Raw genomic sequence first — 23803 nt, 5'->3', positions numbered from 1 at the left:
TAAGTATATACCATTTCTTTTACTGTTCCCTGGGTGGAGAAAATCCAGGCTTTCTAAATGACCTCTCCCTACGCAGCCACAGCTTCAGGTAACTGAGGTTTGGGGTGATGAGGAGAATAGACTATGTCAAGCCTGTGTTCAATTCCTTGGAATGAACTAGAAAAGAGCCTGCCTACGTGAGGCACAGACTAACAGCTTGTTCCCACAGGAGAGTCAGAGACTACATGGCACTCACAGAAGTGGCTTGCATGTTATTTTATGGACAGGCACCACATGACCACATTTCAGGATTAACACATGTGACATAGGAACGAGGTCCCAGTGTTGCGGGGCTGTCCCAGGTTGTGTGAGCGCACTCTACAATGCTCGCCTGAGTACGAAATCACCTACCAATCACATTATTGGGGTGCATCTCACTGCTAAATAGCACAGTGCATTGCTCAAGTGAGGATTCATTTCTTCCCACTACTAAATGCGATGCAAGTGGCAGCTCAGCGGTGTGCTCAGCTCTGGTACCAGGCGCAAACAGAGAAGCATCTATAGGCAACGTGCCCGAGCCAGATGGACAGCTAGCCCAGAAGCTCACGAGCCTGAACAAATCCTTTCCCCGTGGAGCCTCGGGCTTGCTATCTGCACTAGCTCTCGACCCAGTCGCTGCTCAGTGTGGCAATGTGGTCTGCGTATGCTGCGGCCTCTTGAGTGTGGTGCAGACATCTGCATTCCTTTTTTTTTTTTTTTTTTTTTAATGTTTTTGGTAGTTGCAGGCTCAGACTCGTGGTGATCCTCCTACTGTGAGCCTCCCCAGTGCTGGGATCACAGGCGTGCGCCACTATTCCAAGACTCTGGCCTGCGCAGCCCACCCTGGGGGTAGGGTTGGTGTGGCATGTGGCTCCAGGGATCAAACCATGGTCCCTGCACTTGCTAAGCTTGCCTAAGCAGGTGCTTTAGTCCGCTGAGCTATCTCGCTGGGCCCAGCCATCTGCATTCCGAGAACAGGCTTCCACAGGACGCCAGAGGCAGCAGCCAAAAGACACAGTATGGAAATGTGCCTCTTCAGACTGGCTGGAGGGCCGATCAGCTCAGTGCTTCTCTGTGGTGGCAGGTGGCTTTATCAGCAGAAACTCGTGCCCTGATTTTGACAAACTCACTTGTTACTTTAGTGAAGGCTGACACCCTCTGGCTTTACGGAGTACCGAGATGAAAAATTCTATTCTGACTCCTTTTCAAGAACCACCAGAGGGCTTTGTCTGGGGTTTCGAGTTTCAGGCAGTCTTGAGATCTTTTTTTTTTTTTTTTGCCAAAGCAAAGAGACCTGAGTGCTGTTCCAGAAAGCCGGGCATTGCCAGCTATTGTGGAGATTTCAGGCTCCCGTATAGGATGGCTTGAACAGTTTCTCCATTATGTGATGCTCAGCGTGGCTGAATTTGACACTAAATGGACCCTTGGATTCCAGGAGAGCCTCCCAGGGTAGAGAAATATGAGCTTGCAGATTTTTTCCTGTAAGTCCCTGTTGGAAAGAAAAGCTTTTGCTGGACATGCCCTGGCACAGCTGTACCAGCGTTAACTTACTTTCTGTGTGAAGCCTTTAAGCCTGTCCAGGAAAAATGGCCCAACGTCTCAGGGAAGATGTTGCCTTCTGCCTTGATACCCACAGCTGGCTGTCTGGAGGCCAGAGTGTCGGCCAGCATGCGGCTCTCTCCTTTGTCATGACCTCAGCCCACAGCCAATGCGGCGGATACCGGCAGCATAGAGAAACCTTTCTTTCTGTGTCCTAAGACATACGGCTTCTCTCTCAGTGACTTGGTGGAAAAAGATGCATTTACCCTGAACCTTCTCAGTGAATTTCTGGTCGCTGCGGAGAAGGCTGTCTGCTCTGGAGCCGGTTTATCCTGGGCAAGCCTGTCTTTCAGCCAAGGGTTGGACAAGGCTGCACATGCTCAGAGCGGAGCACAGATCTCTGGTCACCAGATTCAGACCTCCCTTCTTGAAATAATGACCATGCTCAAGGAGAATGCTCTGGTGAATGGAGACCCAAAACCCAAAGCCCTCAACATCCAAGAAAGTGCCAAGCCCAGCAGGAGGGGGCTGTACCACCCAGACTATGACAGACTATGACAGGGAAGAACCGGGTGGGACAGCAGTGGTCTTTGCTGTTGGGCCATAAGATCAGCACAGGTTGCACTGGAGATTTGGCCCTGGTGAGCCTGTGAGCCATATTTCCATCTGTGTCTATGGGGGGAGTGGGCTCTGCCTGCCACCAAACCAGCTCAGGATGCTTGCTCTGGGCCGTGCCCTGGAAAGCCGGCCGTGCAGCCTGAAGTGCCCCAACGCACAGCTCTTTGTCCAGTGATCTCTGTCCTTGGTTCTGCCGTGGGCCACTCCAGTCCTCTCATCTGGCTTACAGACAGAGGGAGCCCACCAGGAAGCAGGGGAGGCTGAGGCTTCAGGGTTCCATCATGGAGAATCTACTCTGAGTGGAGGCCCTGGGTGCTAGGCCCAGCTCTGCCATTACTCAGCTGAGTGTTCTTGTGAACTGGCTCTGTCCTTTTAAGCCCCAAGTTCTGCTCCTTGAGAAGCACAAACAACAATGCTTGCTGGTATGTCTGTGGGGATCCAACGCACACTTGATAAGTGGCAATCTGACAATGCACACGACACATGTCTACTCCATCCTCTCTGTCTTGCACCCCAACAGTGCTTACCATCGTGCACTGAGGTTAAAACGCTCTGAAATAAGGAACCTCAATGTTGTTTAATTTGCATTTCTTCAGTGACCAGAGATCCTGAGCATTTTTTCTTGCAGTTATTGACCATCTGTGCTTCATGTTTAAAAAACTCAAACAATAACAAATGCCAGTGAAGCTGCAGGGGAAAAGGAAGCCTTCTATGTCATTGGTGGGAGTGTGGTCTAGTACAACCACTACAGACATCAGTGTGGAGATTCCTCAAAAAACTAAAGGTAGAAGTTTCCCTTGAGCCAGCTCTTCCTCCGCTAGGTGTCTTCCCTCCAAAATTGAAGACCGCACAGCACAGTGCTACACACACCCCTACGTCTACTGCAGTGCAAATCTTAACAGCTGCACCTCAGAGGTGGCCTACAGACCCATCAACTCATGAACGGTGAGCAAATGTGCTCTTGGTACCTAATGGAACGCCTCTCTGCCATACGAAGGGTGCATCTGAGTGACTTTAAGGAAAATGGATGCATCTTGAGAAAATCATAATATTAAGTGGAGTATAGGAGATATACAAGTTAAAGATCACATGGCTTCTCTTACGTAAGAAATCCGAAGTATAAATCATTTTTTAAAATAGCTCCCAGCAGAAAGATAGACAATAGGAAACAGGAGATAGAGCTTTCATAAACAAGAAGGGGACCTAGAGAGGGATGAGGGAGAATGGAGGAAGAAGGAGAAAGGGAAAAGAGTAAAAAAAAAATAAATGAAGGTATGGCAAGAACTTGTACTTATTTTCCTTTTTTTTTTTTTTTCTTTCTTTCTTTCTTTCTTTCTTTCTTTCTTTTTTTTTTTTTTTTGTTCAATACCAGGGATTGAACTTAGGACCTTGTGCTTGCCGGGCAAGCATTTATTCCACTGAGCTATCTCCCCAGCCCTGTATTTGCATTTTTAAAAAAGTTTCCTTTCCACTCTTTGGAAAGGAAGAGAAACCTGAGGAGGACAAGAAGAAGGACAGTGCCATCCTTGGGCCTCCAGGTCAGTGATCCATAAATGTGAATAAAGAAAGCATCATCTTTCGTAAGAGGAGGTGGACTTCCCTGGACCCTCCTGAAGAAACATGACTTGGAAGAGCACGAGCAGCACTCTGGGCAGCCTACTGGTGCACAGAGCTGGGTCCTGCAGCCTTTCTTCCTCCTGCTGGCTGCCCAAGTCCCTTTCCTGCTGGCTTGGGCTGAGTCCCTACCACTCTCCAGGGGCCGCCCAGCCCTTGCTGCAGTGGAGTCTCATGTCCCAAAGAGCTGCCCAGGGGCCTGGCTTCCACCAAGGCCTTATGAGGAGGGCGCTAGCCAGGGCAGCTTTTGCTCAGGCTTAAAACTCACAGGAGAAAGAAAAAACATCCCAGATCGAGTTTCCTTTGCTCAAAGGTCTTGTTCTGGAATCCACACAGCCCCTCTGCTCAGAACCAGCCTGCTGTGTGCAGTACAATAGGGCAGTGTTTCAGACATGACGTGGGCAAAGCAGAGGAAAGACGTGTGAGCAGAACGCTTGGAGAAAGGTCAGCTTTGAAATCGGAAGCATTTGGAGAGAGAGTGGCACACATGCCAGGCACAGGATCTGGATGATCACCGCACAAGGTGTCCTGAGAGCCGGGTCCCGCATTCGCTCGGCCTCTCCTGTGTCCAAGTGACACAGAGGTCTCAATGACCTACTTATGTTGATAAGGCCCTCCAAGTAGGATGCTGGGGCTTAGCGGAAATGCAATGCACACTGACTAGCCTACGTGGGTGTGTGCCGAAACTCCCTTCACTTGGGTGCAACTGAGCCTCAGACTCCGTTCATCAGTTCTGCCATCAGGTGTAAGAGGATTCCAGGGAGGAAGAAAGAAAACAGCCTGTAATCCCAGTGCTCCGGAGGCTGAGGCAGGACGACTGGAGTGAGTTCCAGGGCAGCCTGGGCTATAGAGTGAAACCCTGTCTCAAAAAATAACCAAAAAGAAAACCTGACAGCTCCCTTAGGTAGCTGGTCATGAGAAGGAATGCAAGGCTCAGCCCTCTGCGCCCTGCAGAGGGTCCTGCTCTGACATCCATGTGGAAATACTCATGTGACATTGCTTTCCCTCTCCTGTGTCTTGCAGGGGGCCAGCTCTGCGGTCCTCAGCTTTCAGAGTTCTGCAGGCCAGGACCACTGGTTGCACTTATTTCCCTGGGCTTGCTCAGCCTTATGTGGCATTCTGTGTACACTTACCTCCTCTGCTATTTCAGCATCTTTTAGAAACAAGAGACTATGTTTTAATTGCCTTTGCAGCCCCACCAAACTAGATCCTGCCCCACCAGCTGACTGAGTTTGGCATATCCCAGCACACATGCATGCATTCAAGGTTTCAGAACGGCTGATGTGCGACCAGACATGTTTCCATGCTAAGAATATGACAATGGCCAGACAAACACCCTTCCTCCGTGGTGCTCACATTCAAAATGAACTGTAAACTGCAGGACGGATGAGAAAATGATGAATGCTAAGGAAAAAGGACACCCACGTGAGGGGATTAGAATTAAAATGCATGGTTTGAATAAAGAAAGACTCGATGTGTCTACTAGACGAAAACAGAGCTCCATATAGGTCCATAATTTTCCCTAGAAGATTCCCTGGTTGCCCTACATTGATGTCAAAGTCCTTCCAGAAAGTCACTCATTTTTATTAATTCTTTGTCTAGTGAGAATTGCTTTATGTGAAAGGACAGCACAATGAGCAGGCAACTCAGAGCATCACTTGGGTGTTTGCATAAGGGATGGCAAAAGGCAACAGTCTATGAATCAAGTCTTGCATATTCATGAGAAGGGTGATGCCCCCCTCTGCAGTCTGAGACTCAAGTTGATGTAGAATTGTCATTTTGGTCAAGAAACTCGGAATCCTAACATTTCCTAGAATTTGTCTTTGGACTTGTGGCTGAGCTGGATTTCAGGAAAGGACAGGTGTCTAGGGTCAACCTGGGGGAAGAGGATAGGAGAGGGCATGGAGAAGGAACATTTTTGTTTGTTTGTTTTGTTTTTCTTGCATGAAAAGTTACCAAGGAATGCTTCCATCTCCAAGTCCTGCACCCACATATCAGAAAGAAGCTGATAGTTAAGAGAAAAAGAGTCATCATTCTTAGAAGGTGTGGAATGTGGTCTCGCTTATTATATTATAAAACTGGAGGCTCTGTTTCAGTCTGTAAGGGACTTGAGACATTATCTAAGCCAGACATGCAAATTATCACAGGCCTGGAGGCCCAGGCCTTAAAGAAAGCACATGTGGCCACGTAAGAATTTTAATAGAAATTGAAAATATGACTCATAGTATCAAAACTGCCTTTCTATAAACTCCTCTAGGATATTGGGTGTGACTGATAATTATTTTGCAGGCAGCCCAGAGGCCTATTAGGGTGAAAGATTTCTCAAAAATTATACCAAGACTGATTTTCAATTCTTTGGAAAAGTGGTACCTAATTCTTATCAAACGCGGGGCTGCTTGTGGTCCGATTAGGGCTTTAAAGAGCCTCCGGGGAGGCAATCCCATCATTCCTCTTTCCTTCTTTTCAGACAAGGAAACAGCTCATTGCAAAGGGAGAAGCTCTGAATTAGAGGCCAGCGCTAGCCAGCTTCGCAACGCCGTCCGGTGTGTGCTGCGTTAACTTAGGCAAGGAATTTAACCTCTCTGCACCTCGGTTGGGGGTCTGTGAAAGGCAGGTAGTTGGGGAAGATATAAGTGCCTCTTGCTAAATGTAAAAGCCTGCAAAAGTGAACAGCATGTTTATTCCTTGGTGGCATCTCTGGAGAATAAACGCGACAACGCACATAAAAGCACTCCACAGTGTTCCTCAGACTCACAGCTGCAATTCTCTCCTCGTGTTTCACTGATGGAGGTAAGAAGTGCATCTTTCCTGTGCCCACTGAAGCTAACTTCTCTGTTTTTCCCCTCATTGGAGGAGAAGGACTGAGTAAATGCTGAATTAAATTGCCAAAGACTAGAGCTTCCTTCCCAGTGAATCCGTCAACAGTCAGTGTTATTTACTGAGTATCTGCAGGGCTGGAAGAAAGGAAGCAGGACGGAACTCACAATCAGAGACGACAGGGTAATCTGTAATTAGGTCCACAAATAGCTCCAAGAAGAGGCTGTGGCCTGCGGACAGGAAAAGGATCCTGAGGTGGGTGGAATCGAATCGGGCATTGGCCCAGTCTGCTGGCTTCGGACAGAAGCAATAATCACCCCACCTCAAGTTATCGTTTTCTCTCTGGATCGTGCTTGAAAGAGGATCCAGGCTGAAAGCATCTCGATTCTTCCATGAGGAAGCTGAAGGATCCCCGGGATCGGAGAGGAAAAGCCCCCTCGCGCCCTGCTTAGTGTAGCCCTGTCATTACCTCGAGACTCCTCTGTGACACAGTTCCTGAGCAGTAAGCTCTTCATGACCTCAGATTTGGGCTCTGTGAAGGAAGAGGCTGTCTATCTATGGCAAGGCTTAGGAAAGGCTTTTCTTTGAAACGTTTCTTAAAAACCGATGTTATTTATACTTTGACTTACTCTAAGCCTCTGCATCCCTGGCTGGCTCAAGAGAAGCTTCTCTGTTTCTCTTTCTTTCCAGCCAGCTAGATGGAAAGAAAGAGATGATAGATACACAGGCAGATGATTGATAGAGACATGTCTAGAGCGATGGTAGTTAGATGGAACATATATATATATATATATATATCATATAACATATACAATATTATATATACAAGTGATAAGATATATAAATGATAGGTAAATAGATGGAATTTAGTTCATGAGCATGGGAATGAACAAGCTTTTAAAAAACATAGTGGTCCTTCGTGCTGACTTCAGGGGTTTTGTTTCCGGACTCCGCTTAGATGCCAATATCCACAGATGGTCAAATTTCTTCTCCAAGAGGATGCCACGCTTGTCCATAACTCCTGCACGTCTTCCCATGCAACTTAAGTCACGCTCGGTCACACCTAACACCATGGCAGTGCTATGGACATGGCCATGCCGTGCTGTCTAGAGAATGATGACAAAAATCTGTATGCTTTCATCCAGTACAGATGCATGCTTGAAATATTTTCAGTCGGTGGCTGGTTGACTCTGCAGCATGGAAACAGTGGACATGAAATCCTTCCCAGCACCAGTGACGCCCAAGCAACCTCCCTGTTGTGGAATTTCTCAATGAGACATTTGACACATTGGCATTAGACGACACCAAGTGTACAGGGACTACTGTGCCTTGAGGTGGCCACCAGGGGTCTTGTGTATTCACCCTTCCCCTCTCCAGGTACTGTGGATCTGCACTCCTGGACACAGCCAACAGGGGCCACTCCTACTTTCCATGACAAAACAAGACCACGTGACAGAGGTGGTGGATCTGCAACAAGGCGACCAATTTCACACTGTGTCTTAGCTCTTCATCTACAGTGGGATCGATATCCAATGCAGTGTGAAACTTGGTGGAGATGACAGGACTAAACCAGTAATTATAGAGTCTAGAGATGAGCTAGGAAGGCGAAGTTCAGAAGGTGAGTTAGCAAGTGTGAACTGTCCAGGGAAATTAGCATAGGCCAAGCAGAGTTCTGGCCACTCAGAGCTAAGTTGGGTCACCGGCCTCTCTCTGGTAGTGCAGGAGTGGTTGTGGGGCTGAGTGTAGTTAGAGATGCTTGTGGGCGGAAGTCACCCCCAAACACCTTTCCTCATCACCTTGCACCACTTCCCTTCCTGCCTCTGAGGCTTATACAAAATCACTTTTCTTTGGGAAGGCGCACTGGGGCTCACGCCGTCAATGTCATGAGTGTTAATGACATGGGGGCCTTTCTTTGATTTATCCTGCCAGCATCTAAGAACAGTTTGGGCCTGCATCAGGACCAAAGCCACGTCTGAGGACAGCAGCAAGGCCGAGGAGGGAGTGCAGGAGTGGCTGGGAAAGGTACCCAAGGTGTGAGGCGAAGGGGCAAACCCTGAGGGGCAGAGCTGATGGCCCTGTGGGTGAGGAAACCGCAGGTCTCTTCTAGTACAGGTTGGGAATAAAGGACCGGTTCTAGGGCTGGGGTGGGTGGAAGTGCACTGAAGAGGGTGGAAGGAGCTTATTCTAACACAAGAGTCACCCCACCATGTGCCTCTAAGGTGCTTCTGGGTGATTCTGCTACCTGAGAACAGAGGGGCTCTGAAGCTTACAGGGCCAGAGGGCTGCGTTCCTGTCACTGCAGTTGTCCCTTTATATCTTGATTTAAGGGACCACCTGGGTGGGGAAGGCCTGTCACAGGAATGCATGCCATCCACTTCACTCTAGCTTTGTGACTTAGGCCTCACTGCCCGATGCCCCAGTGTTCTCATATGTAAAATGGAAATAATAATAATAATAATAGTAATAGTAATAATACCACCCAATTAATAAGGTTTGATGAAGTACAAATGTGAAGTGAATAGAAGGGTTCCTGGCCCAGACACGAGGAAATGTCAGCTGCTATTGGGGGACAGATAGGAAAAGCAAGGACAGGAAGGTTGCAATCAACCAAAACCCACTTTCCCTGCAATGGGGCTTTGTGCAGGATGGGTCTGTCCTCAGCCTCGTGCTGCCCAGTCACAGTGGGATCGTCTTTAATGGGTGTTCAAGCTGATGAAAGTCCGGTGTGGCACTTGGGCCCAAAGGGTGAAGCAGCGCTATCATCTCACACATGCCCTCTGTTCTCTCTCTCTCTCTCTCTCTCTCTCTCTCTCTCTCTCTGTCAGCCCCTCCCTCACTGCTCAGGGTAGGACTGATCTCAGGTCAGAGCTAGATGGGCTTCAACCAGGAAGACCCTGGGAGAGTGGGGGACAGCCCCTTGCCCCTCACAGTTGATGACAAAGCCAAGAAGACAGTAGAGTCCGCTGTGAACTCCAGGCGGCCACCTCTACCTCAGCCTGCCTCTCCCACAACCTCTACTCTCTCTCGGCGTGGCGTGCACCCCAGCTCCTCCACAGCAAGCTGCTGGGAGGTGCGATTCTCCACACACCCATCAGTGCAGAAGCCAAGGGGACTGGTCACTGAGGGTATCTCTGTGTATGTTTCAAAGGAGTCGTTAGAGGAATGAAATGGACGTGCCCAGCACTGCCACCAACTTCCTCCTCCGTGACAATGGGCCTCCTCTAATGAGACAGTGGTACAATACTTGAAGTCTTTTGCCTCATTATCCTGGAACAAATTTACACTTGTCTGAGGAAGCACGTTAACTGTTTCCAATCATTTAGAGAAAGTGTGCTCCTGTCACTGTGGACCCACACGTGTGCAATCACAGAGCACGCAGCACACCCAGGGGAAGGAATAACAGTTCTTTTACTCAGAGAAAGGAAGGATAATGGTTACTTAGAAAGTGTCCCAGACAAGCTGTCAAATTGAACTCAGAGCTGGAGTCTGACTCCAGGACAGGACTGGCTGGCTGAATTCCCTCGGGATTGGGGTTTCCTGCCTGCTAAACAACGACTCTTTGTTTCCACTGTCTCTCTCTCTCTCTCTCTCTCTCTCTCTCTCTCTCTCTCTCTCTCTCTTTGTTTATTCGTTTCTGTGTGTCTCTTTCTCTGTCTCTCCTCTTTTTCTGTCTCTCTCAAAAACAAAACGCCACTTTATCCTCCAAAACAAAAAATCACGCAACTCTCCAAAGATAGAAAGCAGACAAAACATTAACTCTGGAATTTCAAAGAAAAACAAATTTTAAAAATTAAAGGGACAGTGAAAGCTACTGCCTCTTCCATGATCATAAATCTTGCCTTAGGACCACAGAAACAGCGCATGCACCCTCAGAAATCACCCTTGCTTTTGCTAAAAATCGATTAAAGGTATTTCATCAGAAAAAAAAAAAAATCTCCTGACAAAGCGCTTAGCAGGCTGTGCGGCAAGACCTCCACACCCTCCAATTCCAGGCACACGCTGGAGACAGAGACAGCCCGCGCAGCCACACAACCTGCGGCACGGGGATTTTTGTTTACTTCCTCGGAGGAGCAGGAGATGACTTCGCGGTGTTACAGGCCTTTTCCTCTGGGAGCACGCGCTCCAGCTAGCTCCCTGACACTGCTCCGAAGAACACAGCACACACATATACACACACGCGTGCACTCACACACACAGACACACGTGACAGCCCATGTCCACACTGCGCTCTGCTCTTCACCTACTGTCCCCCACACAAAGACACGCAGGCTACTAGGGGCCAGTCTCCCAAACTCTCTTTCACTGCATGGGACATTCGTACAGACAGTATGCAGCGTTAAGAACAAAATTTCCGTCCTGAGCATCTTTCAAAGTTAGAGAAGATTCCCAAGAGGTAGAAAAGCAGTGAGAAGCTGAAGGAACCCCGAGGGCACAACAAACCCGCAGCCAATCTCATGTCATCTCCACCCTCTTCCTTGTCCCTGAAGATTCTGAGGCAAATCCTTTTCTGGCTCCTTTGCTGAGCTTCCTCTCTCTCAATGAACCTAACTGAACAACTGAACTAACTAAACTACCTTCCAGTTCTGAGGATTGGTCACCTCTCTCCTCGTACCATGTCACCTAGTGAAACCTCACCGACACCTGCCTGGTCTCTCCTCAGAATGCAACCTGGAGACGCACCCCGACTGTTCTCACACGTGTACCCCAGGCCCAAGTGCACTGCTTTCTTTGGCGTCTACCTAGTCCTTTTCACACCCCCATCTACCTAGTGAGGCCTCTGCTCTTCCCCATCACTTCCCTGGTGAGTTCAGAGATGCGTGGTGACAGCTTCCCCCTGCACTTCCTTCTTCCCCTGCCTGTCTCTCTCGTTGGAACGCCCTGACGGCAGGCACTGAGGCCACCTTATATCCAGGCTCAGCCCAGTGTTCCACACCAAGCAAATTCTTAACAAATGAAGAAACCAATTAAAAAACAGGATGGAGTAGAGTATGACTCTCAGAATTTAGGGCCATTCCTGACTCAACTGCTGGTGATGTGCAATACTCGCCAATATAGAAAATATATTTAAATCAGCAGAATGTTTCTCATCCAAAATGATGGGGCTGAAGTTTTTCCAACTCTGGAATTCTTCAGGCTAGGGAAGTTCTCCTCGTGCGGCCTGGCCAGTATCCATACCTCTTCTGACCTCAGTCTCTTCTGTCATATGAAAAGTTTGGAGGAGATGCTCAGCTTTAGCATCAACATGTTTTTCTTCTCTTCTTTACTCTCAGAGTTTTTTGTCTATAGCATGTGCCTTTGTATTTGACTATATCCGGTTTTATATCATTCATACATGTCTCTGCTGAACAAGTTTGTAAGCACCATGGCTACATCATAGGACCTACTGGCAGCCACACAGGCTCTCGCAAGCTGCTGCATATGGTGTTCTTCGCACCGCTAATATCCAGCAAACTCAAGAATACAGCAGTACCTTAACCTTGACAATGTTATCTGATGTTTTATTATTTCACTATAAGTAATAATTTATTATTCATAGTATCACTTCTGCTAAACGTTTGTCAGTACCTCACATGTCATGTGATTAACAAGTGCTGTATCACCTCTGAGGGACTCTACAATTATCCTGTTTTCTTAGAGACACTAGGAATTGCTCCAGGACCTTCACACTGGACAACAGCCCAAGCTCCTTTTGTTTTTATTTTCAGACAGGTTCTCGTCAAGTTGCTAGCTGTTGACTCCAATTTGCAATCTTCTTGCCTGCCAGAGTGCTGAGATGACTGGCATGTGCCACTGCGTCTGGCTACCTTTCCAACTGCTATACAGAGGAAACTGAGGCAGAAAAAGGTGACTGCTTTGACCAAGATCACAGTCCTAGGGCCAGGGCTGAGTCCTCCATCCATATGCTGTACTTCTGAGTTGGGAGATGCACACCTGCCCTAAGTAAGCTGAGAGTAGAAAGCATTATGGGATGTTTAAGATGCTGGAAGATGCTTGGATGAAGCACGCTGAGATGCAGGTGTGGGAGGCAGCTCCAAGGGAGGAAAGAATTCCCAAGACACGGAGTTGAGTCCTGCTCTGCATGAAGACCTGGTTGTCTGAGGAGCCTAATAGATACAGAACTCAGACACCGCAAAGGGCTGCGGACTGGAGGCTGCTACTCGTGCACGGCCTGGGTTCCCCTGAGTGCAGTCCTCAACCCCAGCTAGGGGTTTCACCATGGAGGTCGCAGAAGTTGACCTCTCCCTTCTTTTCCACCCAGTGGGTCAGAAGACAGACTCTCATCCATTAGCCAGGCCACTGCTGGCCGTGGGGGGCCGGCAGGCAGTAGGTCTCACCTAGTGGGGTCATGGTTTTTGATGCTCCCATTCAGCAACAGGTCCTGAGAGGCACCCAGGCTGAGGCTTGATTCAGCACACAACCAGCACTGGGCAAGTTTATGAGTTTTAGGAGCTAATAAACAAAGAGCTCAATATCCTCTGTCCTTCAGAGTCTGAGGTATTTCACCAGCTTTGGCATGAAGGGCAGAGGAAATGAGGGCTTAGCATGCAAAGCAGCCCTTAGAAGAGATCTGCTGATTCCTGCCCCACCGCTGCTCCTCCAGCTGAGCACAGTGGGGAGGCCCCCGGGCAGGGTTTGCCCAGAAAAACAAAGAGAAGCTCTGACCTGGACTGGAACAGGCACATGCAGGTCTGCAGCCTGGAGGGCAGCACTCTTGCGGCAAGAGGTGCAGAGTCAGGAGCCCGGCTCCAGGACATCCATGCACTTGCAGAGGCCACTTAGCTTCTAGACCCTTGCTGTCCTCCTGCCAAACCGAGCTGGCTACGCAGGGTCTGACCTTTAGACCCGAATGAGCACACAGCAAAAGGAGATTTCTGAGACATATAATATTGTCAAAATCAGTACTAAGTCCAACATCATCAGCGACAGTGAAGAGAAGATCTCATCACAGTAAAGCCCCTTCACTCAGATATCTCTTATCAGCATACCAAAGGTCCTTGCCTAGGATGCGTTAGGGCCATGCGAGGTCAAGGTCAAGCACCCAGTGTGTCTCCAGGAGCGCCTGCGATGGCTCTAGGACGGCTCTCCTAACCTGGCCCTTGTGGTCTCTGCACTGGGAGGCCAGTTTGGTCACGCTGGGTTGCAGGTTACAGTGACTCGGAGAATGTCACAGATTCCAAGGTCCTGGAGATTTGGAATTAATTGTTCATGTTGCAACTTGAGCGTCAGTGTTTTGCAATTTTAATTTTGCTTGCTTTCTTTGTTTGTTCAGGTTTTAATAAAATATAAAACATACACAACATAAAATTTCCCACTCTAACCTTGAAGGGCGCGTGTCCATGGCGTTGTGCACATCCCCGCTACCGTCCGTCTCCAGAACCTGTTCTTCCTCCTGTGCAGACTGTGTCCACTGAAGACCACCCTGTCTGCTCCTGCTCTGCCCTGCTGACCACCCCAGTAGCTGGCGCTCACGATCAGATTCCGTCCATCCCAGAGCATCGGAAGTATATTTCATAAAGACCTACAGGTGGTTCTCTGTGTCGTCAGGCCCAGGGTGTTACTGAGCGGACACTGGTCCGAGATCACCTTCAGGGAAGAACAGTCCAGGGAGGTAGCTGGGGTGATAGTGGCAACTGCAGCGAAGGAAAAACTAATGCGAAATATTCAACTCTCTGCCCAAGTCCATATAAGTTTACTTGCCTTTCATGGAAAGATAACTACAAGGGGAAGACTACTCCTATTAGCAGCCTTGGAAAAAAAGGGAATTTTTAAAATTAAAAATAATTCTCTGACACATAATAATTGTACATTTTTATGGGGTTTGACAGGACACTTTGCCTTGTGCATACACTGTGATGATCAGACCAGGAAAGTTGGCGTGGATGTACATCTCTTCAGACGCACCCTAATGGGTCCTGAGAGAGCTCAGAATCCTCTGGAAAGGATCCCTGTGCTTATTATTTTGAAATTCAGTTCACTGTTGCCAGCTGTAGTTACCCCACTGTGCTACATCCTGCCCAACTCGGTACCTGTTAACCAGCCTCTCTGCACCCCCTCCGGCCCCCACGCTTTCCCCGCCCGTCAGCCAACATTCTACTGTCTTCTATGAGACCGCGTAACTGCTACTGAAGTGAGGGGCTGTGCAGCCCTGCTGTGCCCCTGAACAGCCACGGCCTCCTGGATCACACTTAGCTCCGCCACGACTCGCTTCCCTCATGGGGATGGCGCAAGGGCCAAAAGCAAAGCAGGAGGACCTTTCTGGTGTCCACAATGCTACAGAAGTGACTGCGGTGGCTGGTGTGATAAATGGGCAACAATAACTAGTGTAGTAACTTACTAAGTGTGTTATATTTGATAACTAGCGGTAGGGAGAGCACAGCTTTTCTATCTGGGTCCAGCCATACTACAGAATACTTAATGTCAGGAGGCTTAGAGAGTGTTATAAATTAATTTTTGAAGTCTAGTCTTATTTCTTGGGCACGCTTAGAGAGTGCAGCCACTTTTTTTCAAGAGGCAAGCTAGGTGGGAGATCACCCCAATTTAAAGTAGAAAGGCATTCTAATTTGATAAGGGCATTGAAGGCACATTAATAGAAATCATCTCCTTGGCTTCTTTTCTTTGTGTCTAACACCAGCACCTGCCCTTTGTGGAGCACACGTACACACTCACACACTCACACCCAGCTCTGGTGCTCTTGCCCAACTCTGATTTTCTTTGGGGCTATGTGTACACCTTATTCAAAGGGGATGGAGCCAAGGTTGCACGATGTCTTTGCTTTCTTTTTCATTTAATATTAAAAAAAATAGAGATAGCTATTAGAGAAGAGAGACAGAGGTGGGGGGAGGGGCCGGGCTGGGCAGAGGAGCCTGGGGAGCTTTGTCTTGCTAATGTACTTTGTTTTGTGGCACTTGGGGGTTGTGCATGCTCAGACCACCTCACAAGGGGAAGCACAGAAGAGCAAGGCTGCTCAAGTGGAGCGCTTTATTGGGGACAAAAGATGCACCTGCAAAGCGGGACTTAATGGTCTCTAGAGGCCGGGGCTGATGCGGGAGATAATGCCGCGCACCACCTGAATGGGGCCCTGGCCGCGCGGCGTTCATTTGTCTGGATGCTGCATCAATTCATTGCAGATGAGGGGCTGCTACTCAGCAAGAGGAGCCGCTCTCCAATCAGCCTGAATAAGGCAGCAGCGGTACAAATGCACTCCCCAGACACAAAAGGGCCAGGGGGAGGGGATGCGGGTCACAGGTAGGGAAGGGGGCTGAAGGCTGAGGCCTGAGACCTCGGACAGGGAGAAGCTGGGGAGCCACACTTTTCCACATAGCTAAACCAACCTCTAAGCTAAAACCTGTATTTCGAGCCCCACATTAGAAAATCTTCCATCTTCTCTGCTGCTCCAGAGCCTTGCTGGTTCGTTCTAACATCAGGAAGCTGTAGTGGTGAATCCCAGTGCAATAGTTCAAAGCTTTAATCTGCTTTATTCCCTTCTGTCCTTCTCTCCCTCCAGTGGTAGCGCTTCTTCCTCCCTCTCTCACTTCTTTCAAATCCGCAAATGAAGTGAAACCAAATATATAAAACAAATTCAAGCAGACTGGCTGTGGATGAGGCCTCAGCCCTCACGCTGGGCTCCTGGCTTGCTTCTAAAAGGCCCCGAGCTAAGTGAAAGGCTGGCTCCCTCTTGCTTCAGCCTCACAGTAAATGAGAAACTGAGGCTTAGGGACAAAGTGTTTTCCCAAAGCAAGCCAAAGGCACTGTGGCCTCTATGTGTTTATCATGAAGTAAATACTCTCCCTTATAGACAAGGGCAACACGGTATCAAAACAGGTCATGTGCCCACGTGTGGCTCAGAATGCAGCATGAGCCAACATAACTGCAGTTTCCATGGCAGGAGTCAGCACAGCGCATTCAGAAAGGAGAAAGAGCAGATACAGGAGGGGGGAGGCTGAGGAGCGACAGGACTCAACTGAAAACAAGAAGATTTAAAAGCAGATTCACCCTGCCATCTATTTATTTTATTGTTAGGGTCACTGTCAAATTATAAACATTAACAGGAAACACAAAGTCTGGTGTGATCAAAATGTAACCCTGGCTCACTGCTATTTGTTTCTCAATAAATTTATGGAAAATAAATAAATACATAGATACAAATAGTCTGTTAATTAAAAAAAAGAAAGAAAGAAAGAAAGAAATGTAACCCTGGGCAAGACACTGGGTCTTTGGGTGTGTTTTCCCACATGCACTAAGGATTTTGAACCAAACGGTCTCCTCCCTCAGATGAGACTTATGTATGTTTAAAATATGTTGCACTATTCAACGTGAAACATATAGCTAAGCTTTCTGCATTCATTCCTTATAATGAGAGATGTGAAAATTTTTTAAAAAAGAAATGGAAGGAGAAAGAACTAAGAGAGAAAGGCTGCCCACTCTCATCTCATCGTGCCAAAGCCCCTCCTTTGCTGTAGGAGGATTGTCTTCTCACTCCTTCCCTGGTTTCTAATAATTATTTATTCACATTTTTCCTCATTAACCAAGCACCATAATTATTCACTTTTTTAAAGGTCTAAAAGCTAATATAGTATCTGGGCCAGAACTTATGACACCATTTCATAAAGTTCAGAAATGCTATGACGGTGTTCACAAGAATCTCCACTTGGCAAAAATGACTTATAGGGATGATTTTCTTTCTCAGTCCAACCAAACGAAATCAAACCAAACTAAACCAAACCAAACCAGATCAAATCTTCCAACCAGAGACCCAGTCCTAGCCCAGGCTGGTGAGCGTGTGGGAGAGCTTCCGGCTACCCTGCGCCAGCAGGATCTACTGGTCCCAGCCCAGGCGCAGCGTGGGTAAGACCCTCTTCCACCCCCTTGGGATGCCCACCACCACTCCGCAGCACCCTGCCCCACCCCGCCTGCCGAGTAGGAATTTCTGCCGCGTTCCGGGAACCCCCAGACCCAGTCCTAGCCCAGGCCCAGTGAGTGTGTGGGAGAGCTGCCTCTCCCCGCTTCTCCACCTTGTCCCCTCCAGGCTCAGCTCAGGCCTGGCATACAGGCCTGGGGTGAAACCCTGTAGCTGCAATCCCTGCAGAGAGTGTAGGGGACAGAACCACCCAGCTAGTTCAGGAGCAGAACATCTTGCCAGAGGGGCACAACAGGTTCACCCCCAAGGGCAGCAGCAGGAAGGAGCTGAACATACATTCAGACCCAAGCCAGGCACAGCTGAATACATCCAAACTTTGTAGATCTATACCTGAACTTCAGTAGGTGCTAAGGTTATAACTGCAACAAAGATCTACAGCAAAGGTCAGAAGACAGTGCTACACAAATCCTCAAACCATTTCTTTAACATGAATCGACATTGTCAAAATAATTTAAAAGGTGGACATGCTAAAAAGCCCTCGATTCCTCATCTTCAGTAAAGCACACCCACAACTCCTTAGGCAGTACTCATTTCACTCCCAGCGCAACACATTTCCTTCATCGAGAAATAACTGCAAGCCACAACTTCATGAAATCATTAAAAGAGATTTCAAAAGCTCTCCCCTCTTAGCTCTGCAGCTGGCGGCACACATGGTAAAAACTTGAGTTTCGTGATTTGTGTGCTAGAAAAGATCGAGCGCCAAAGGCAGCCGGGGCACGGACCTGAACTCCTCCTCCGGATCTCAGCACATGGGGTGGCATCATGTCCCAAGGAGCACTTGAGGGCGTGAGACAGCAGACTTACCTTCTTTGACACTCAGCCGTGAGGACTGGTCTGTGTGGGAGGTTGTGTTGTAGGCCAGCAGTGAACCTGAAGGGGACAAGGAAGGTCAACGTGATGTTAAGGTTTGGGTCTGGCACGCTTGCCAGAGGCCTGTGCGGGGGAGGTGTGGTCGGACCCTTGCCTCTTCTCTTTCTCTTTTTCCCTTCATTCATGAGGCAAACAGTTTTTCCACCATGAGATTCTGCCATGATCTCTTACCATAGAGCCAAAGCAGCGGGGACCACTCATGGACTGAAATCTCTAAAATTCTCCCAAAATCAGCCTTCTCTCTTTATTAGTTTATTAGTTTATATTTCAGGTATTTGGGTCTATTTGGTTTTTTTTGTTTGTTTGTTTTTTGCAGTACCAGGGATGGAACTCAGGATCTTGTGTTTGCCAGGCAGGTGCTTGTGCTACTGAGCCATCTCCCCGGTCCTCAGGCCTATATTACAGTGACAGAAAGCCAACTATTTTTTTTTTTTTTTGCAATGCAGTGTAAGAAATAGCATAAAGCGTGGACATGGAAGAAGAAGAAAGAAAGAAGAGCAGAGGACTCCGGGAGAGGAGGACACGCTAATATAGCCTACTTGCCTGGAGCCAGTCCTGCAGGCTTCTAGTGGAGTTGAGTCATAGTTAGTCAGAACAGAAGGTTGTGGGGACACAAGGCCCTCCTGAGCAGTCAGGTCTCTATCCTGAAGTTTGGGCATGATGTCGTGAATGCAATGACAAGAACACAGGACGAAACTCTGCAAATGTGGCTCAGTCCTGACTCTGTTACCGACTCCCTGACTGCCTGCCAGTGACTTCACATGTCTAGACATTGGTTTCTTCATCAGAAAAATGAAGGAGTGGAATGAGAGCAGGGGTTGGCAAACATTTTCAATAAAGATGAGTTAGTAAATATTGTAGAATTTATGGACTAAGTACAGTCTTCTTAGTTTTTGTTTTGTTTTGTTCCTGGGCCAGGATGGGCCAGATTTGGCCTGCAGCTTGTAGTCCATCATAGCCTGGAGGACAACCAAGTACCTAGCACTGTCCCTTCCTGCTGTGAAAGCCTACGGGTTTATGTACACACAGCTCATTTTACAGGTGGGGGCAAGGTGCTTGGACATTCATCTCTAGGTGCTGGGCTGGGCACTGGGAAGCTGAACGATCATGATTCCCCAAGTAGGAGCTTTGTCTTCCTTCACCTTCATCTACAAGAACACACTAAACATAGGGAGTAGTGCCCTGAACTGTCTTTCTTTTAGAGTGCTGGTGCAGTTTTCTAAATTTCAGGGTCCACCTGTGTCAAACCATGCCTGTTCCATGTATCTGGAAGGATGCTCGCTTTTTGTTGTCTCTGCATATAAAACAATGCTCCTTTTCTTCCTAAAACTATATTTGTTCCTTTGTTTAAAGTGAACCTAAGGGTTTCATTTCATAAAACACAGGCCTGTGGGGAGCTTCCTTGTGATTCTTCTGAGGGTAATATTAAACAATCACCCAAACCAGGACGGGCATGTATTTTCACAAAGGACACCATCAGCCTGAAACGTGTGTCTGAGGCCGAGAAAGTCTTTCTAAACAGCCCTCTTCCTGCTACTTGTGGCTGAGGGCACTGAGGGTGCCAGGCTGGGAGCAGGCTGTCAGACACGCCTATTTTTAGTCTCCAGTCCTGGAAGAGAAGCAGCAAAGGGCTGGGCCTCATCCAGCTGTGGGCGTTTGGTGGTGTGCCCACTGGGCTGGACTGGGGGGGATTTTGGATTTTGTAAGAATCCTTCAGTTGCCCGAGCTTATGACTTCTAACTTGGGAGACTCTTCCATCGAACTCTGAAATAGCTCCAGGTGAAAACCAGAAGGGGACAGAGGTGAGATTGAGGCTACTGGCTACTGAAGTACTGGTATAAGGACAACATTTTATAGATGACACAGTGGCCCAAATGGGACATCTATGAGCCAGCTATGTTTGGTGGTTCTATGCTCGAGAATATCCATGACAAACTGTGGTTGAAGCAACTTCATTTTAGTATAGGTTATTATGCAAATGAGAATTTAAAATTAGACTACCTCTTACCACTGCCTGGCGTGGCTGCTTCGACCCATCTGTCTCCTCTCTGTGAACAACAGGTTCCTCGTTTGTACAACAGGCTAAGAGCAACACCCACCCAACATTGCAGTTGTGGGGATTAAAAAAAATCACACATTTCAAGAGCTCAGCGCAGACCTGGCTCATAAGAGCTGAATGACTTCTAGCTGTTTTATATCCACCCTCCCACAGACACCACAATTCTATACAATAAAACTCTGTATCCTAAAGCTTGCTGGGCACGCATCTTGTTCCCTGGCATTAGAGTTATGAATGGGTTCTGCTGCAATAAGAAATAATCCTCCATGACTGGAAGGAGGTTAAGAAACAGAATCAAATGTTCCAAGGGAATATTAAAAAAAAAATTCTCAGGAGTCCGACCAAGAATGTCTGCCTCTTTGTCCCCGACGCTCTCTCCCTCTGGCTGAAGGCTCGGTGCTGCAGTGAATAAAGAAAAATGATGGCCTCTGAGGAGCAAGCGGCCAGTCATTAGTGCAGAGCGAGCCGAGAGCACGGAGCTTAGATAAACCGCATTTATTAAATTTCCCCGTGCTGAAAGGTCTTCCGCGGGCACACATGAATTCCACAGGAAACTCCCAGAAAGCCAAGAGAAAGGGTCGTTTGACCTCTCCAAGGCTTGCATGAAATACATATTTCATGGTAACCTAGGAAAAGGATTTTGCCCCAAGACTGTTCTTGGTTCAAGTTTCACTCCTGGAAGGCGACACAGTCTCCCCCCAAGAGGGGCTGGCCAGGGGCTTCTGGCCTCTCCCAAGGGACCTGCCTTCCCTTCTCTTTGCAAATTTTATGTAACCAGGTCTTCAGGCTAGGGAGAGTAGCACAGCACACTCCCGCTGCCACCTTGTTGCTGTCTTTCTCTCTTTCTTTCTTTTGTGACTACTAAGAGCAGGGACTTGGGTGTAGCAGTGAAGTGCATCTCCAGTATCGCATACATTGTTTGCTTCAGACAGCTTGTTCTGCTGCACGAAAGTCCTTCTTGGAACCTCACTTCCTGCTCAATGGCTCTGGATCTCTTCCTCATACTTTGAAGTTCTCTAGGGGCCGGCCCTGAGGTGCTCTAGCGCCCCCTGAGCTCCCAGCCTTTCCTGACACCAGAGTCAGCCGGCTACAGTGGGGAGAAGGGAAGCCAATGCTCTTGGGCTACATGAGGTGCCAGACACCTCTCTCTGTTCTCTCGCTTCGTCCTTGCAAGAGCCAAAGCCACAGCATCTCACAGATGAGACGATCAGCATTCAGAGAAGTCAGGCCATTGCCTACGATTCACACAGCCAGAAGGTACAGGAGGCAAGATCCCCTCCTGTCCTTGGACCAGCAGCCCCAGCAGCCTGCATCTATGCTAGATCAAAGCAACAGGCAGCATCTCACACAGCCTGGGAGGCAGAAAGGTGGGTACCCGGGCCGGGGAAGGCAGTGACAAGATGGCACAGGGGCTTCATTTTTTTTTTTTTTTTTTTTGGTGGAACAGGCAATTGAACTCAGGCCCTTGCCGCTTGCCAGGCAAGTGTTTATTCCACTGAGCCATCTCCCCCGGCCCTGGCACAGGGGCTTCATTTTTTTTTTTTTTTTTTTTTGGTGGAACAGGCAATTGAACTCAGGCCCTTGCCGCTTGCCAGGCAAGTGTTTATTCCACTGAGCCATCTCCCCCGGCCCTGGCACAGGGGCTTCTATTTCACTTCCTGGCCTGGGAGTTGCACTTTTGAGTGACTGAATACACTTTGTGCTATTTCTCCCATTGTTCACTTGTGATTTTTGCAATTCTTTGTATGTTATACTTCAATGAAGCATTTCTCTTCCTAAATACTCATGTAGCGTGCGCGCGCGAGTGTGTGTGCGCGCGCGTGTCTTGTATCTACATGCAGGTGTGTATCTACTGGGGGGGGGGGCATCTTTTGCTGGAAAAAAGCATTAAGTGGGTGTTGTGGCAAGCAGGATGGCCTTCCCAAAGTAAAAGCATGAGGAAAACGCAGTCCATCACGCGTCTGCCTGTCACCAGACGCAGTACCCAGGGTGTGAAAGGAAAGGGAGCAGGCTGCGCTCTGCAGGCGGGCAGCATCCGGGCTTGCGTCTGTGCTGTGTTCCCTCCACCTAACCTGCTTTTCAGCCGGAGCACCTGGAACAGGCAGACAAGGGTCCCAGTGCCAGAGTCTTTGTCTCACCATTCCCATAGCGTCCACAGCGCCCCTACAGCCCATTGAGTCGGGGCCCTTTCTCCTCTCAGCACTCAATAGCGCCAGCTGAGGGGTGGAGGGACGCTCTGCACGCTGAACAGCAGGCCGGGCTGGCTTCTGAGCCCAAGCAGTCTGCCCTTTGTCCTGCTGGCATCCTCGTCTGCTTTTCCAGTCAAACCCCAGGCCGGGGGGCATAATACAGCACCTCACCAGCATCACTGGCTGAGCCCCTCACCTCTGCCCGACCCCGTGCGGTTGCAGGTGGAGAGACTATGAACAGCAAAATGTGTTTTCCATTAAGTTTAAATTAAAAATAGGAATCCAGACAGATATCTTTTCTGTGGTCTTCCTGTCACAGAATATATGCCATTCTCTGCATCCAGCACTGTTCGAAAGTCCTGGATGGACCCATAAACCCAATTCATTTATAAAGTAAAACACACAAGCAAACAAACAACCCTTCTTCCTACTGTGTCTACCCTGGAGATTTCGGACTCCTGGACATCCCCAACTCCCCCCAGTGGTCCTGAGGCTGAACTGTCAGCTGGGGGCAGCCTGTGAGGTCCTCTTGGTCTCATCCCGCAGGGGCCCCATCTCACTTTCCACAGAAGCGAGGCTTGCTTCCACCCTGCCTGGGGTCGGAGAGCGACTCTGGCCAAACCACCAATCATGCCCGGGGCGGGGCTGGGGTGGGGCGGGGTGCATAGAGTGAGTGTGAGTGTGCGGGAAGGACTGGCTTAATCTGCCTCGTTCCAAGAGGCCACACTTCTACAGCTTGGTGCAAATAAGAGTAGCACAAGCTGGAGAGAAGGCATCCAGGCCTCAGTGCGGAGGCCCCTGGTGGGGCGAGTGCGGGTGAGGCACAATCTGAAGCAGAGAAGGGGCGACAGCCACGGCACAGGTCTACTCCTGCTGCCCCTGGCTCCAGTCATCAGGCACAGGGTCGACCACACCACGAGACTGGGAATCTGGCCCCTGGCTGGTGCCAAATCAGAAGCTTTTCTCTGGCTGGATGCTCCAGAGCTGATTCTGGAGAAAGCCAAGAGGCCTCAGTGCATCCGCTTTGAAGTGGGCATTATGAACAGTTGCCCACAAGGGGGCGCCTATCTGTGTTACTTAAATGACACCTGGGCAGGTAACCGCCTGGAGCTTCAGAATGACGGCAAGAAACACAGGCGCCCCAGCCGGACCCAGCCCCCC

At 48.8% G+C, this 23803-nt stretch overlaps 1 protein-coding gene across 3 annotated transcripts in view; it reads right to left on the bottom strand.

The window, feature by feature from the left end:
- Nucleotides 1-23803, bottom strand: part of Fli1 (Fli-1 proto-oncogene, ETS transcription factor) — a 125160-nt gene that overhangs the window by 13526 nt on the left and 87831 nt on the right. For all 3 annotated transcript variants that reach the window (XM_023701484.1, XM_004641412.2, XM_023701483.1), the window contains exon 5: nt 18329-18394. In XM_023701484.1, coding sequence (XP_023557252.1) covers nt 18329-18394 — 66 coding nt within the window. The remainder of the gene's footprint in view (nt 1-18328; nt 18395-23803) is intronic.

The sequence above is a fragment of the Octodon degus genome, unplaced genomic scaffold (assembly GCF_000260255.1).
Source record: "Octodon degus isolate 3935 unplaced genomic scaffold, OctDeg1.0 scaffold00136, whole genome shotgun sequence".
Lineage (NCBI taxonomy): Eukaryota > Metazoa > Chordata > Mammalia > Rodentia > Octodontidae > Octodon > Octodon degus.
The sequence above is the reverse complement of the archived record's forward strand: the minus strand, read 5'-3'. Positions and strand labels throughout refer to the sequence as shown.